The 14,458-nt window shown below is 38.9% G+C and overlaps 1 protein-coding gene across 2 annotated transcripts; it reads left to right on the top strand.

Moving 5' to 3' along the window:
• The first annotated feature begins 12,956 nt into the window (after positions 1-12,956).
• Positions 12,957-14,164, top strand: LOC131537338 (uncharacterized). 2 transcript variants are annotated; one of them, XM_058770699.1, is made up of 2 exons: positions 12,957-13,172; positions 13,689-14,164. In XM_058770699.1, the coding sequence occupies exons 1-2, from the start codon at positions 13,127-13,129 to the stop codon at positions 13,943-13,945; spliced, it is 303 nt and encodes a 100-aa protein (XP_058626682.1). In that variant the 5' UTR covers positions 12,957-13,126; the 3' UTR covers positions 13,946-14,164. The 2 variants fall into 2 exon arrangements, with proteins under 2 accessions (XP_058626682.1, XP_058626681.1); XM_058770698.1 differs by having other exon boundaries at positions 13,679-14,164.
• The last annotated feature ends 294 nt before the right edge of the window (positions 14,165-14,458 follow it).

Genomic DNA, 14,458 nt, shown 5'->3' with positions numbered 1-14,458 from the left:
TAATAGCTGCTGTTACACTTACAGGACGATCAAGTCCTTGTCTAATAGGCTATTGACCCAACATTTGATTCAAATATCTGCTTAATATCTCATTTTTGGCCACCTTTTTGCTATAGACCAGTGGTTCCCAACCACGCTCCTGGAGGCCCCAACACTGCACATTTTGCATCTTTGTCTGACACACCCATTTCAGGTCTTGGAGTCTCTACTAATGAGCTGATGATCTGAATCAGGTGTGTTTGATTAAGGAGACATGGAAAACTTTTGGGGTCATTTTTGAAAAACCTTTGAAGTTTCGGGGGGCCTCCTGGATCGTGGTTGGGAACCACTGCTATAGATGACATATAGATGAATTGTAATTGTAAATAATACAATTTAATTACAATTTATTTATTTATTTACTTTTATATTTTATTAAAGTTCTATTTTGACCCCTATAGTAGGTATTTTTGTTTACTTCCATAATATTTGAGGGAGGGGGCACAACAATACAATCCTGCTTAGGGCACCCATTTGGCCAGCAGCGGCCCTGGTAACAGCAGTCCTGGAGTGCCGATGTCCTGCAGCGTTTAGCTCCCTGAAGAAAAACAAACAAACTCACCTGCCTAGCCTTAATCCTGTAGTCATTATCGCTAAGAAAATGTGTTATTTGCGCTTAGTGCAAATAGCCGCTGCCTTAAATAATTCGCTCCTCTCGCCGCTTCAGTCTCCAGTCCAGCGGGTGGCGCTAAAACACATTCGTTTGTTTGTCAAACACCATTAAACCTCAGAGGAAGAAGAAGTTCAGTTTCACCGCGCTCTCTGTTGTTTTGTCGGGATGCTGCCTTAATACAAACTGCTAGAAATGTTGTTTCTGTAAATATAAAATATAGTTTTTGAATTAGGTCAGTAAATAACTGTAATATTTTCGTCCTCATAGTCGTGACTACGTTTTGAAGCAAGCAGGAATATCTGGAGGAGTATCATCTGAACTGAGATCTGCTGCTGTGAAGATGGTGTTTGTTAAAGAGGAGAGTGAGGAGAACACGAGTGAATCAGAAACCCAGAGAATAAAACACGAGGAACCAGAAACCTGGAGAATAAAACACAAGGAACCAGAAACCTGGAGAATAAAACACGAGGAACCAGAAACATGGAGAATAAAACACGAGGAACCAGAAACATGTAGAATAAAACATGAGGAACCAGGAGGTTGGTGTTTATTCTAACCGTCCATACATTATTATATATTTTTTCTTTCTTGTTTTCTCGTGATCTCGACATTACTTGCTGTAACGAACGCAACCTTGACAGGAACATTCTAAAATACTTAACCTGGCTTAATGCGCTAATTGAGAGTGTTTTTTAAAAGACAAAACTCAGTATATACATTAGGGGTGTGCAGCAGCGCCATTATTTGTATCTGTATCTGTGACAATCTGTATCTGTGAGTTCTATTTTAAATGCAAATCTGTTCGATTCGTAGTTTTCATTAACAAATATGCCTTGTATAAGTAAAGAAATTATTTTTTTTAATCAATTATAACTTTGTAAATATCTTCTATTTAAAACTTTTATCAAAAAAGAAACATTACTTTATTCTTCTTATTTTCCAGTGAAACTTTGTGTACAAATTTGACAACAGACAAGCATCCACAATCTTAAATAAGAGCACTAGTAGAAAAAAAGAAAAAGAAAGAAAGTGTTCCGTAGCCTACTCATAGCTTAATGACAGTAAAGCTCGCTTGAACTTTAAGTAACTTAGATCATGTGTTTCGGGAGTCTGTGATCATTACGAGTTTATCTTCAACAGAGCACAACAAATCATTTGGACCCTCCAAAAGTCTTGATCAAACATCGCTTTTCTTCATCTTGTATAATTAAATGTAATACCATTCAATATAACTCCAGACAAAGCTCTAATTTCTGAGAGACGCGCATAGACCCCAACGCGGCTTGACTTGCGCTCATATAGACTGTAGTAGGGGTGTCCTTGAATCGGAATTTTCGAATCTCGCTGATAGACGACTGATAGTTGAATCATATGTTTGGGGGCGGGGGCAAATGCAAGAGTCAAGTCAGACATTCGACAGTCATGATTACTGACGTTAACAAACAGGGAAAATGTGTAACAGACGCCTCGCAGATACAGAAATAATGTTTTATGTTTTGATTTAAAGATTAAAATTAAACGTCAGCGAAACCCCAAAATTTTTTTTTTTTTTTTTTTTTTAACAATAGTGCTCTCGTTATGTAGGCTATATGACAGTTTACTAATGTTCTGCATTTCTGTTTTGAGCTGCACGCGCTGAAGATGACCAGTAGAATGAAGCATCTGTTAGCAGGTTTTTAATCACTGGGATTTAACTCATCATTTATCTCATATAGAATATGCTTTGTTATTTATATAACATAACGTTATATTACGACTTTAAGGCAATCTGCACAAAATGCCCCGCGCGGCTCTGAATGAACTCCTGTTGTGGATGCGTTCTTCATGCAACAACGTGCAGAAACACAGGAACTAAACTCTAAAAATTCACAGCGTTTCATTATAACAGTGTTCTCATTATAATGTTATATGTATATGACAGTCCCAGTCATAGTTATTAATATTCTGCATTAATCACCGGAGTACTACAATGAGCACTTTACAGCAGCGCAACTCAACCAAATGCATCTTATACGAGATAAATAACACGATATATAAACCGGCTGAAATGTTTTGAAATCACTTGTACCCTACCTGATCGAAAAAAATCCAGTGTCAATTTGATTTAAATCCCTGCCGCAAGATGCTCTTCTGTCGGTCACAAATTATGGAAAGATAAACTATAGGGGTGATTGGATTTATTCAATGCACGTTAAAATATTTATTTAAAGCTTCTTTCTTTTCAGATACTTATTTACAGCATAATCTTAATAGGCTGTATATTAACTTATTTTGAGAAAACTGGTAGTTCTATGTGAAATCAGACATTGGAGCACCCTCATATAGCCAAAATGGCATGATCGTAACACCTCTGCGAATATTCGACTGTGAGATTGGTAGTCGAATCAGGCTCTTCCTATCGAAGCATCAAATCGAAGCATCATATTGTCGACTATTCGGGGTCACCCCTAGACTATTGTTTACACTCATTCACTTTACACATCCAGGCCCATAGCCAGCTATGAGGTCCAGACCTCCGTAAGTGTTTCATGTTCAAAAATAAAATTTGAAAACATGTGAAAAATTTTTTAAAACCATGTTGCTGAATAAATTCATGTGGCTGACTCGCAGCAGCTGCGAAATGCAGGAGTTAAGGAGCTTGGCGCAAGTGCATCCTCCACTCTGCTCCGCCATGTTGCCAGATCTAGTTATTATAAGCGTAGCTGGACTTGTTATAATACTTAATGTAACAGCGTTAATCAAGTAATTAGGGCATTAATAAAGTGGGAAGATGAAGGTTGAGGTTAGATATTCTGTATCCTATTTGCAAAATACAAGATTTAAACTTATTTTGGTGCATTTTTCAGGAGATTGGTTGTGTTTGTAGCAAAATTTGGCAACAATGCTTTGCAGGCACTGACAGGCAGCAATCAAAAAAAGGATAGCGCGCGGATAGTTCATTTCTGAGGAGACCACATTCATTAGACAAACGCAATGATCACCATCATATTATCTGTACGAAACTGTGTCAAACGCTATCAAAGCAGTACAAGCCATTATTATTGCACAAATCTTAAAGGTGCTGTATGTAGGATTGTCACCTAGCGGTTGAACTAGGTATTGCAGTCCAAATTCAAAATATTGGAGACGTTTTTTTTTCACCCGGCCCCTCCTCCTCAGACTTGACGCACATGCAGTTTGCCAGATTAACGACACCAACAGGAACGAGCTCACATGCCAATGAATGAAATTAAATCCGCCAACTGGCAACCCGGGGTGCCGAAATACAATTGGGTAAACTGACAGTGGGCGGGTTTCACAAACCATAACAAACACAGACGGAATGCACATTTTCAAAGGAGGATAACTGACTGTAGAATTGTTTTTCAAACAAACAAGTATGTTAACTTGGCATGTTTCTTAAATATCTGCAAACATATTATGGTATTTTTATTCTTTAGTAGAGTCAAAATCCTACATACAGCACCTTTAACAACCGCAGACCTCACTAATGTAGTGCTGTTCCAGCAAACAAGTGATTGTGTCTGCCGAATATTTTTTCTGGTATTCGGATAAATCCGTTATTTGTTTTGAAGCTATTATCCATGCCTTTCCGAATAAGGTATTCGGCTTCGGGCACATCCCTAATACACATACAGACGTCTTTCAGATGTTAGTTTTACATACATTCTAAATCATAAACATCTTAAAGACATCTATTAGACGTCTATTTGACATCTAAAAGGAAACATCCTATAGACGTCTTGCCGATGAGCAAACACTCTAAAAAAAAATGTCTTGCAGATGTAAATGCAGATGTCAAATAGACGTCTCCAAGATGTACGTGTTCTATCAGGGACTTAATGCATTAAGGCAGTGTTTTTAAAGTCCAAACTCAGTAAACGCATCATTAATAAAGCATTCCATGTACAGACAAACAAATAACAAATAACATTGAACTTGCGGCACGAGACGCAACAGACCCGTTAGATTTAAATCAGCACAGCCAGCGAAGGATCGAACGCAACTGTTTTGAATGAGCGCACCTTTTTTTAACAACCAAAAAATGGCTGTTTCGTTGTCTGTTGAGGAAATACAGACGTTCCTCTCGTTCATAGCGGATCCAGCGAGAGCTTGATGCAGCGACGCGCAATTAAAATGTTTTTCAGGAGTCACGGCAGTAGAGGCGGCGCAACTATAACGACATGTAAATAATCCTGCCCACTCTAAAGCGGTACTAAACTGCAGTGGAAACGCAAACCGAGCCGAACTGAGCTGTGCCGAGTCGTACCACGCAGTGGAAAAGCGCCAAAAATGACTGTCTTCTGATTCCCAGATTAATGGTGTATATTTTGTCACCATAACTTGCAACATACTCTTTTGTCCATACTTTGACTTAATATTGGACAAATCCTCCAGACCACCATAAACCATGCAAATAAGGTATTGCATGAGACAAAGGAACCTCTCCCACTCAAAATTCACACCTCTACATTGGTCAGTCTGCCAAAGATGGGTGTGACCAGGGACTGTGAAAAGGCCATAACACAAACCCATCATTGCTCAATCCCTTTGAGACACACTCTCCAAGACTCTTATGCTATATTATCGCTAAATATTGGATTCATTCTTTTTGTCAACTTGTTTTCTTTCATTTAGGACTGGTTTTGTGTTTCTATTCGTATCTGATTAATCGTAAGCCTCATTTATCTGAGAGTAGGTACCTCGTTTTTTGAGTGAAAAAATTATTTTTTATGAATAATTTTCACAATATTAAATAAAAAATTATAAAAATTTGCACTGTTTCTCACACTAGTGTGCTTTAATATTTAATCAGGAAGTTTGCTTTTAAATGCTTTTATTTTGTACAAAATTGCAAAAAGTAACACTTGTGGTGTTCCCGGTCAAAAATGACCGGACTCCAAACAATTGCTTATAAATCTCTCATTTTGCTATATTATCACCAAATATTGGATTCAATCTTTTTGTCAACTTGTTTTCTTTCATTTAGGACTGGTTTTGTGTTTCCATTTGCATCTGATTAATCGTAGGCCTCATTTATCTGAAAGTAGTTGTGAGAAGTATTTTATACAGCATGTGAATACCGTTCATTCTTCTGTCACGTCTCCTTGTGTTTTATATATATATATATATATATATATATATATATATATATATATATATATATATATATATATATATATACAGTGAGGAAAATAAGTATTTGAACACCCTGCTATTTTGCAAGTTCTCCCACTTAGAAATCATGGAGGGTCTGAAATTGTCATCGAGGTGCATGTCCACTGTGAGAGCCATAATCTAAAAAAAAATCCAGAAATCACAATGTATGATTTTTAACTATTTATTTGTATGATACAGCTGCAAATAAGTATTTGAACACCTGAGAAAATCAATGTTAATATTTGGTACAGTAGCCTTTGTTTGCAATTACAGAGGTCAAACGTTTCCTGTAGTTTTCACCAGGTTTGCACACACTGCAGGAGGGATTTTGGCCCACTCCTCCACACAGATCTTCTCTAGATCAGTCAGGTTTCTGGCCTGTCGCTGAGAAACACGGAGTTTGAGCTCCTCCAAAGATTCTCTATTGGGTTTAGGTCTGGAGACTGGCTAGGCCACGCCAGAACCTTGATATGCTTCTTACAGAGCCACTCCTTGGTTATCCTGGCTGTGTGCTTGGTCATTGTCATGTTGGAAGACCCAGCCTCGACCCATCTTCAATGCTCTAACTGAGGGAAGGAGGTTGTTCCCCAAAATCTCGCAATACATGGCCCCGGTCATCCTCTCCTTAATACAGTGCAGTCGCCCTGTCCCATGTGCAGAAAAACACCCCAAAGCATGATGCTACCACCCCATGCTTCACAGTAGGGATGGTGTTCTTGGGATGGTACTCATCATTCTTCTTCCTCCAAACACGTTTAGTGGAATTATGACCAAAAGTTCTATTTTGGTCTCATCTGACCACATGACTTTCTCCCATGACTCCTCTGGATCATCCAAATGGTCATTGGCAAACTTAAGTCGGGCCTGGACATGTGCTGGTTTAAGCAGGGGAACCTTCCGTGCCATGCATGATTTCAAACCATGACGCCTTAGTGTATTACCAACAGTAACCTTGGAAACGGTGGTCCCAGCTCTTTTCAGGTCATTGACCAGCTCCTCCTGTAGTTCTGGGCTGATTTCTCACCTTTCTTAGGATCATTGAGACCCCACGAGGTGAGATCTTGCATGGAGCCCCAGTCCGAGGGAGATTGACAGTCATGTTTAGCTTCTTCCATTTTCTAATGATTGCTCCAACAGTGGACCTTTTTTCACCAAGCTGCTTGGCAATTTCCCCGTAGCCCTTTCCAGCCTTGTGAAGGTGTACAATTTTGTCTCTAGTGTCTTTGGACAGCTCTTTGGTCTTGGCCATGTTAGTAGTTGGATTATTACTGATTGTATGGGGTGGACAGGTGTCTTTATGCAGCTAACGACCTCAAACAGGTGCATCTAATTTAGGATAATAAATGGAGTGGAGGTGGACATTTTAAAGGCAGACTAACAGGTCTTTGAGGGTCAGAATTCTAGCTGATAGACAGGTGTTCAAATACTTATTTGCAGCTGTATCATACAAATAAATGGTTAAAAAATCATACATTGTGATTTCTGGATTTTTTTTTTTAGATTATGTCTCTCACAGTGGACATGCACCTACGATGACAATTTCAGACCCCTCCATGATTTCTAAGTGGGAGAACTTGCAAAATAGCAGGGTGTTCAAATACTTATTTTCCTCACTGTATATGAGATGTGAGAGAGTTGGTCCTCAGGAATATTTTCAAAGTGAAACCGGTTCGTAGTGTAAAAACTAATTGAAAAAACTGAATATTCAGTCAGTGTCTACTGATTAATCCAAGTAGGTATAACTGCAGACCGGAGATCTCCAAAATGGGGCGTGAACTCAAAAAGTGGGCAGAACCTCCAAAATGGGGAAGGGTCTCTTCGCGCAAAGACTTTCACCCTTGGCTCTGGCTTCAGCCAATTGTTATTGATTTACATTTCAAAATAACACTTTATAAATGATACATTGTTTCTAGTTTATCTAAAATAAAATATGATATATAAATCAATATTCTCAGTGACAGCAGAGCCCAAAGCTCGTGGCCAGTGGTGTTCGGACCGGAGTTTGAACCTCCAGCCGTCCCAGCGCAGCGCAGGAGAAAGATTTTAGTCTATCGCTTTGTTTTAAGCAACAGAGGCATCACAGGGCTTGAAATTCGCAGGGTAGGATGGGGTAGTGATGCTGGGTGTAACTAAAAAGGTGCCATTGTCCGGTGAGGTCCGGTTGGGGGGTTACGGAACGGCGATCTCATATCACATAATCTTATTAACTGCTTATCTCCTGAAATGCAACTATCTTTTCAGTGCCAATTTCACTGGTTAAGGTTAGGGTCAGGTGTGGGGTAGGTTTAGGGGTTAGCATTTTTTGAAGCATAGTGTAGGAAATTAAATTAACACTGTGATTGACACAACCAATAAAATCATTAGAATCAGCTGTGGGGCGGAGTGTGCGCTGAAGTTGATTGGGAGAAAAAATTGTGCATGCGTGTCACGTGCCTGTCTGTCAATGGGAGGGAAGCCACGCCCTATTTTGGAGTTCCCGCCCCCATTTGGAGATCTCCAGGCTGAAGTTATACCCTTCTCAATTAATCAGTGAAATAATCTACAATTAGTTGGTTAAAAGGTACATAACACACACAGTTTCACCCAATCTCATGTTAATCTTGAGTACCTATAGAGTAGTACTGCATCCTTCATATCTCCAAAAAGTATTTGTTTTATCATATTTATAAATGAAAGATACAGCTTTACGATTCTCTCCGAAAACAGTCGAGCTCCTGGAGGTGCGCTGTGGGCAGAACTAAAGAGTGACGAGCACTTGCGGTGAATGCCAACAAAAAACAGACATTTGATCTTGTTTCACTTATCGTCTGCAGTTCTGAATCATGATGATGATCGCTGGGACAGCTTCATCTTTCAGTATCAAACAATGTGCATATACAGCGTCAAACTGAGCCTTGTTTATAAAACGTTTGTCAACAAACAAACTCCGTTGCTGCCCCAGAAAAACAAACTGCATCCACTCTTTACATAACGCTGGGTTCTTTAGGAACCCCCCTTTAATCATTCTAATAATCGTTAGATTAATCAATTATCAAAATAATCATTTGTTGCAGCCCTAGTAAACAAATGTTTTCCTTTTTCCAAATGTCCCAAATTGATTCTTATTTATTCATTTTAGGCCTGATGAAAGTGAAGGAAGAAGGACAAGATCTGAATGAAGTGGAGGAGAAACATAAGGATCAGAAAGATCATGATGTCAATGAAGAAAAATCTGCGAGTTGCAGCATTCAAATAACAGACGTCAAAAGCCTTTCAGCTGCTCTCAGTGTGGGAAGTCTTTCACACGTAAAATAACCCTTAAGAATCACATGCTAATTCATACCGAGATAAAGTGTGGAAAGAGTTTTACAAAGAAAAAGCAACTTAAGGATCATTTGCTAACTCACACTTCAGAAAAGTCTTTCAGCTGCTCTCAGTGTGGACACACTTTAACATGTAAAGCAAGCCTTGAGAAGCACATGTTAATTCATGCTGGAATAAAGCCTTTCAGCTGCTCTCAGTGTGGAAATAATTTCACACGTAAAGCAAACCTTAAGGATCACATGTTAATTCATGCTGGAATAAAGCCTTTTACCTGCTCTCAGTGTGGAAAGAGTTTTACAAAGAAAAGGCAACTTAAGGATCATTCGCTAACTCACTCTTCAGAAAAGCCTTTCAGCTGTTCTCAGTGTGGAAACTCTTTCACACATAAAGCAAGCCTTAAAGATCACATTTTAATTCATACTGGAATAAAGCCTTTTACCTGCTCTCAGTGTGGAAAGAGTTTTACAAAGAAAAGGCACCTCAAGTATCATTCGGTAACTCACACTTCAGTAAAGCCTTACAGTTGCTCTCAGTGTGGAAAGAGTTTTACACAGAAAGGACACCTTAATGATCATTTGCTAACTCACACTTCAGAAAAGCCTTTCAGCTGCTCTCAGTGTGGAAACACTTTCACACGTAAAGAGAGCCTGAAGAATCACATGTTAATTCATGCTGGAATAAAGCCTTTCAGCTGCTCTGAGTGTGGAAAGAGTTTTACAAAGAAAAGGCAACTTAAGGATCATTTGTATATTCACTCTCCAGAAAACCCTTTCAGCTGCTCTCAGTGTGGAAACACTTTCACACGTAAAGCAAGCCTTGAGAATCACATGTTAATTCACGCTGGAATAAAGCCTTTCAGCTGCTCTCAGTGTGGAAAGAGTTTTACAAAGAAAAGGCGACTTAATGATCATTTGGTAACACACTCTTCAGAAAATGTTTCACACGTAAAGGAGACCTTGAGACTCGCATGTTAATTCATACTGAGGTAAAGCCTTTCAGCTCATCTCAGTGTGGATAGAGTTTACATTTACATTTATATTTATTCATTTAGCAGAAGCTTTTATCCAAAGTGACTTACAGTTGGGGAATACATCAAGCAGTTCATCTCAAAGAGGCAAACAGACACAGTGCTCCTAATACCAAGTTTCAGGCATTGTTCAAATAACTACGAGCTAGAAAGGGAATGATTAACCCTCTGGTGCTCCTTATTTGGGAGTCACATTTGTGATCTTCATGGTCAAAAGTGACCGGACACCTAAAATGTAAACCTCCCATCCCAGTAAAATCAATGTAACATTTTTTGTTTAATGATATTTTTTTATTTTGTATTTTGAGAGAATTTCATGGTACTAATGAATATTTATACAATAATTATGATCAAATTTTCCCATTGAAAATAATAATTTTTTTCAAATATTTTCTATTACTTTTCAATTATGGCAGTATTTCATGTTAAAATAGAGCCAATACCTTTAAAATCCAATTTTTGAAGCCAGATTAGTGCCATCTGGTGGCAGTAAAATAAGAAAAAACATCTGCAGTTCCATGGTTTAGCCCATAGATTCCTACATAGCTCTATATAAAATGCCTATAAATTCTCTAATTGTTTTTAGACATAAATACTTTATTTTTATTAAGTTGTGGGTTTGGGTATATACACTGAACAAAATTATAAACGCAACACTTTTGTTTTTGCCCCCATTTTTCATGAGCTGAACTCAAAGATCTAAGACTTTTTCTATGTACACAAAAGGCCTATTTCTCTCAAATATTGTTCACAAATCTGTCTAAATCTGTGTTAGTGAGCACTTCTCTTTTGTCGAGATACTCCATCCACCTCACAGGTGTGGCATATCAAGATGCTGATTAGACAGCATGATTATTGCGCAGGTGTGCCTTAGGCTGGCCACAATAAAAGGCCGCTCTAAAATGTGCAGTTTTATCACACAGCACAATGCCACAGATGTCGCAAGTTTTGAGGGAGCGTGCAATTGGCATGCTGACTGCAGGAATGTCCACCAGAGCTGTTGCCTGTGAATTGAATGTTAATTTCTCACAATAAAAGGCCACTCTAAAATGTGCAGTTTTACTGTATTTGGGGTGTCCGAAACCAGTCGGTATCTGGTGTGACCACCATTTGCCTCACACAGTGCAACACATCTCCTTCGCATAGAGTTGATCAGGTTGTTGATTGTGATTCTATATGAATTCCATGTCAATAAATTAAACTCAATGTACTATTCAAATTGATTTGTGATGTCATATGCTATTTTTAGCTTGTTTCGCCGAGTGCAGTGTAAAATGTATACATCGGATACGGGTCACTTTTAAAAGAAATGTAAGCACGTTGTCCAAAAAATCGGATATAGTCACAAACTTGCAATTGGTCATCAAGACTTGCTGTGTAAATGCAGCCTTAGACATTTAGGAGTTGCTTTTATCCAAAGCGACATACAAATGAGGACAATGGAAGCAATCAAAATGAACAAAAGAGCATACGCAAGTGCTATAACAAGTCTCAGTTAGCTTAATGCAGTACATGTAGCAAGAATTTTGTTATTTATATAATAAAGAAAACAGTGTTATGTTCCGTGGTTATTGTTACAATACTGTTGAATTCTGTGTGCTTTTTGCTCGCTCTCTTTCAGTGTTACCTGCTGCTTAACCTGGTGCTGAGGAGAGAGAAGTGATCGCTTGCACTTACAGCTCGTTACTGTGCAGAGGCTGCAAACTCAAATGTTGTTCAACATGCCTGCCACATTAAAGATTGTCTTCCAGAGTGTTGTTCCTCTTGCCTGCCCTGTGTTGCGTTTGTTGTATTACTGAGATTGGTCTTGTGTAAACCTATTCAAGTTACGGCTTATTGTAAGTCTTCTGAACAGTCAATTAGCATTGTTGTTGCGCTATGTGTCCCTGTGTGTTGGATGCTGTAGGGAGGTGGGTGCCATTTTATTTATATGAATCCTTTTTCTCCTTTTTTTTTTTTTTTGTTTAGTTAGGGAGTTAGTGTACATTTCTGTTGTTAATTTTATTTTATTTTGTCAGTTTAGATAGTTTTACTCCTCTAACTAGTAAGAGGATCCTTTTGTTTGTTGTTTTGGCCTTTCCCCCTCCTGAAGTCTATTTTTGCCTCCTATTTTTACTTTGTCAATTGTACTTTTGTTAATAAATTACTTGAATTTGGAATTTAACGTGTCTGTCGTGTGGGGCAGGGGACTGGCACATACTCACCCCAACCAATTTTATGTTTACAAGTGAATGGCACAATAAAGTGACATTCACTTGTAGAACGCAAGCGTCTAGAGGGCAGTCTGAAGAAATGAATTTAAGTAAAGGGGTGCAGAGCCAGTGGTGGTTTTGTAGGCAAACATCAATGCCTTGAATTTTATGCGAGCAGCTATTGGTAGCCAGTGTCACAATTTATGTGCCCACGAGTGGAAAATGCAATTGCCAATTTCTACTGAAAATAGTCCGGAATATTTTTCCATACCCACCATCGCATACCCACAAGAAACTGATTACTGTATGGAATGGAAGGATGCCAGATATAGGGGTAGTACGAGATATATCCCGTTGCCACCACCACAGCTGTTAAATAAAAATTATTTGGTCATCTTTATTTCCTACAAATACAAAAGCAACAGTTATTCCTTTTTCCTTTTAAAATTCTTCCAATACTTGACCATCATCTATTCATCTGTCAGTGGTGCAGGTTCTCCCCCTTTTGCCTCCGCCATCTTGCTGGCGACTAAGTATAAGTCAGTAGTTAATTTTATTACTCTAATTAAGAAATGTAACAGTTTGGATTAGAGAATATTTAATTATGTGAAAAGAGTGTTAGACTATAATGAAAAAGTTGCAGTGCATTGAAATAGACACTGAATGATATTTAATGTCAAATGTTTGTAAAGTAGCCTAATTTAGCCTACACCCATATGACAGAATCCAGGACCCATCAAACAAGATGAACTGGGCTGAGGACTTCATCTTAAAGTTCCAGCAGGAGGAGCGATGTTTGGAGCAGTATGTGGAGGAGTTTCTGAGCGTTTTACATCTGGTGAGTTGGAGCGATCATACTGTTAATGCTTGCTTCCGGATGGGACTTAAAGATGACAATTTGTTTCTGTTCCTTCTGTACTTATAAAGCCCTGAACGGTTTAGCTCCTCTACTTGAGCGAGCTCTTATCGCATTATAGTCCTCCACGTCCGCTGCGTTCTCAAAATTCTGGCCATTTGATAATACCTAGAATATCAAAATCGACTGCGGGCGGCAGATCCTTTTCCTATTTAGCACCCAAACTCTGGAACAATCTACCTAACACTGTTCGGGAGGCAGACACACTCTGTCAGTTTAAATCTAGATTAAAGACCCATCTCTTTAACTTGACTTACACATAACACACTAATACGCTTCTATTATTCAAATCCATTAAAGGATTGTTAGGCTGCATTAATTAGGTCAACCGGAACCGGGAACACTTCCCATAACACCCAATGTACTTGTTACATCATAAGAAGAATGGCATCTACGCTAATATTAGTCTGTTTCTTTCTTATTCCGAGGTCACTGCAGCCACCCAGATCCAGTCCGTATCCAGATCAGATGGTGGATTGGCACCTAGAGATGACCTCTACAGCCCTGAACGTCAGCGGAGATCAGGACAACTAGATGAACCCCAGAGACAGATCCCCAGTGAAGAACTTGTCACCGAGACGGCCATCGGGACAAGACCACGGGAACCAAATGAGTCCTCTACACAATCTGACATGGCTGCGGTTGGAATTGAACTGCTGTTTCGTCTGGTCAGAGGAGAACTGGCCCCCGACTGAGCCTGGTTTCTCCCAAGGTTTTTTCTCCATTCTGTCACCGATGGAGTTTTGGTTCCTTGCTGCTGTTGCCTCTGGCTTGCTTAGTTGGGGACACTTCATTTCTAGCGATTATCGTCGACTTGATTGCACAGATACTATTTAAAAAACTGAGTTGGACGATGACATCATTGAATTCAATAATGAAATGCCTTTAACTGAAAATTGAGTGTTTAATCTTGTCTTTTTACATTAGTGACACTATTTTCCTATTTTGATATTGGAAAGTTGCTTTGACACAATCTGTATTGTTAAAAGCACTATACAAATAAAGGTGACTTGACATCTTGTTTAGACACATGGCATCATGGATTCTATCAAATACCAACAGATAAAAAATCAATGTGACTGACTCTGTTAGAAATCTTATAAATCTGGTATTCTGTCTTATAGTTTGTGTAGAGGTAGGCGCTCGACGAAGATGCATAGATAACAGGTACTTTATTAAAGCCACTAACATAAACACAGGAGAAAGAC

Source organism: Onychostoma macrolepis, chromosome 03, assembly GCF_012432095.1.
Source record: "Onychostoma macrolepis isolate SWU-2019 chromosome 03, ASM1243209v1, whole genome shotgun sequence".
NCBI lineage: Eukaryota > Metazoa > Chordata > Actinopteri > Cypriniformes > Cyprinidae > Onychostoma > Onychostoma macrolepis.
The sequence above is the reverse complement of the archived record's forward strand: the minus strand, read 5'-3'. Positions and strand labels throughout refer to the sequence as shown.

What these genes read in the sequence shown, in the direction of transcription:
- LOC131537338 (XM_058770698.1), top strand. Translation starts at nt 13,080, where the DNA reads ATGAACTGGGCTGAGGACTTCATCTTAAAGTTCCAGCAGGAGGAGCGA. An exon ending in TTCTGAGCGTTTTACATCTG is followed by an intron (nt 13,173 to 13,678) that starts GTGAGTTGGAGC and finishes TCTTATTCCGAG; the next exon opens with GTCACTGCAGCCACCCAGAT.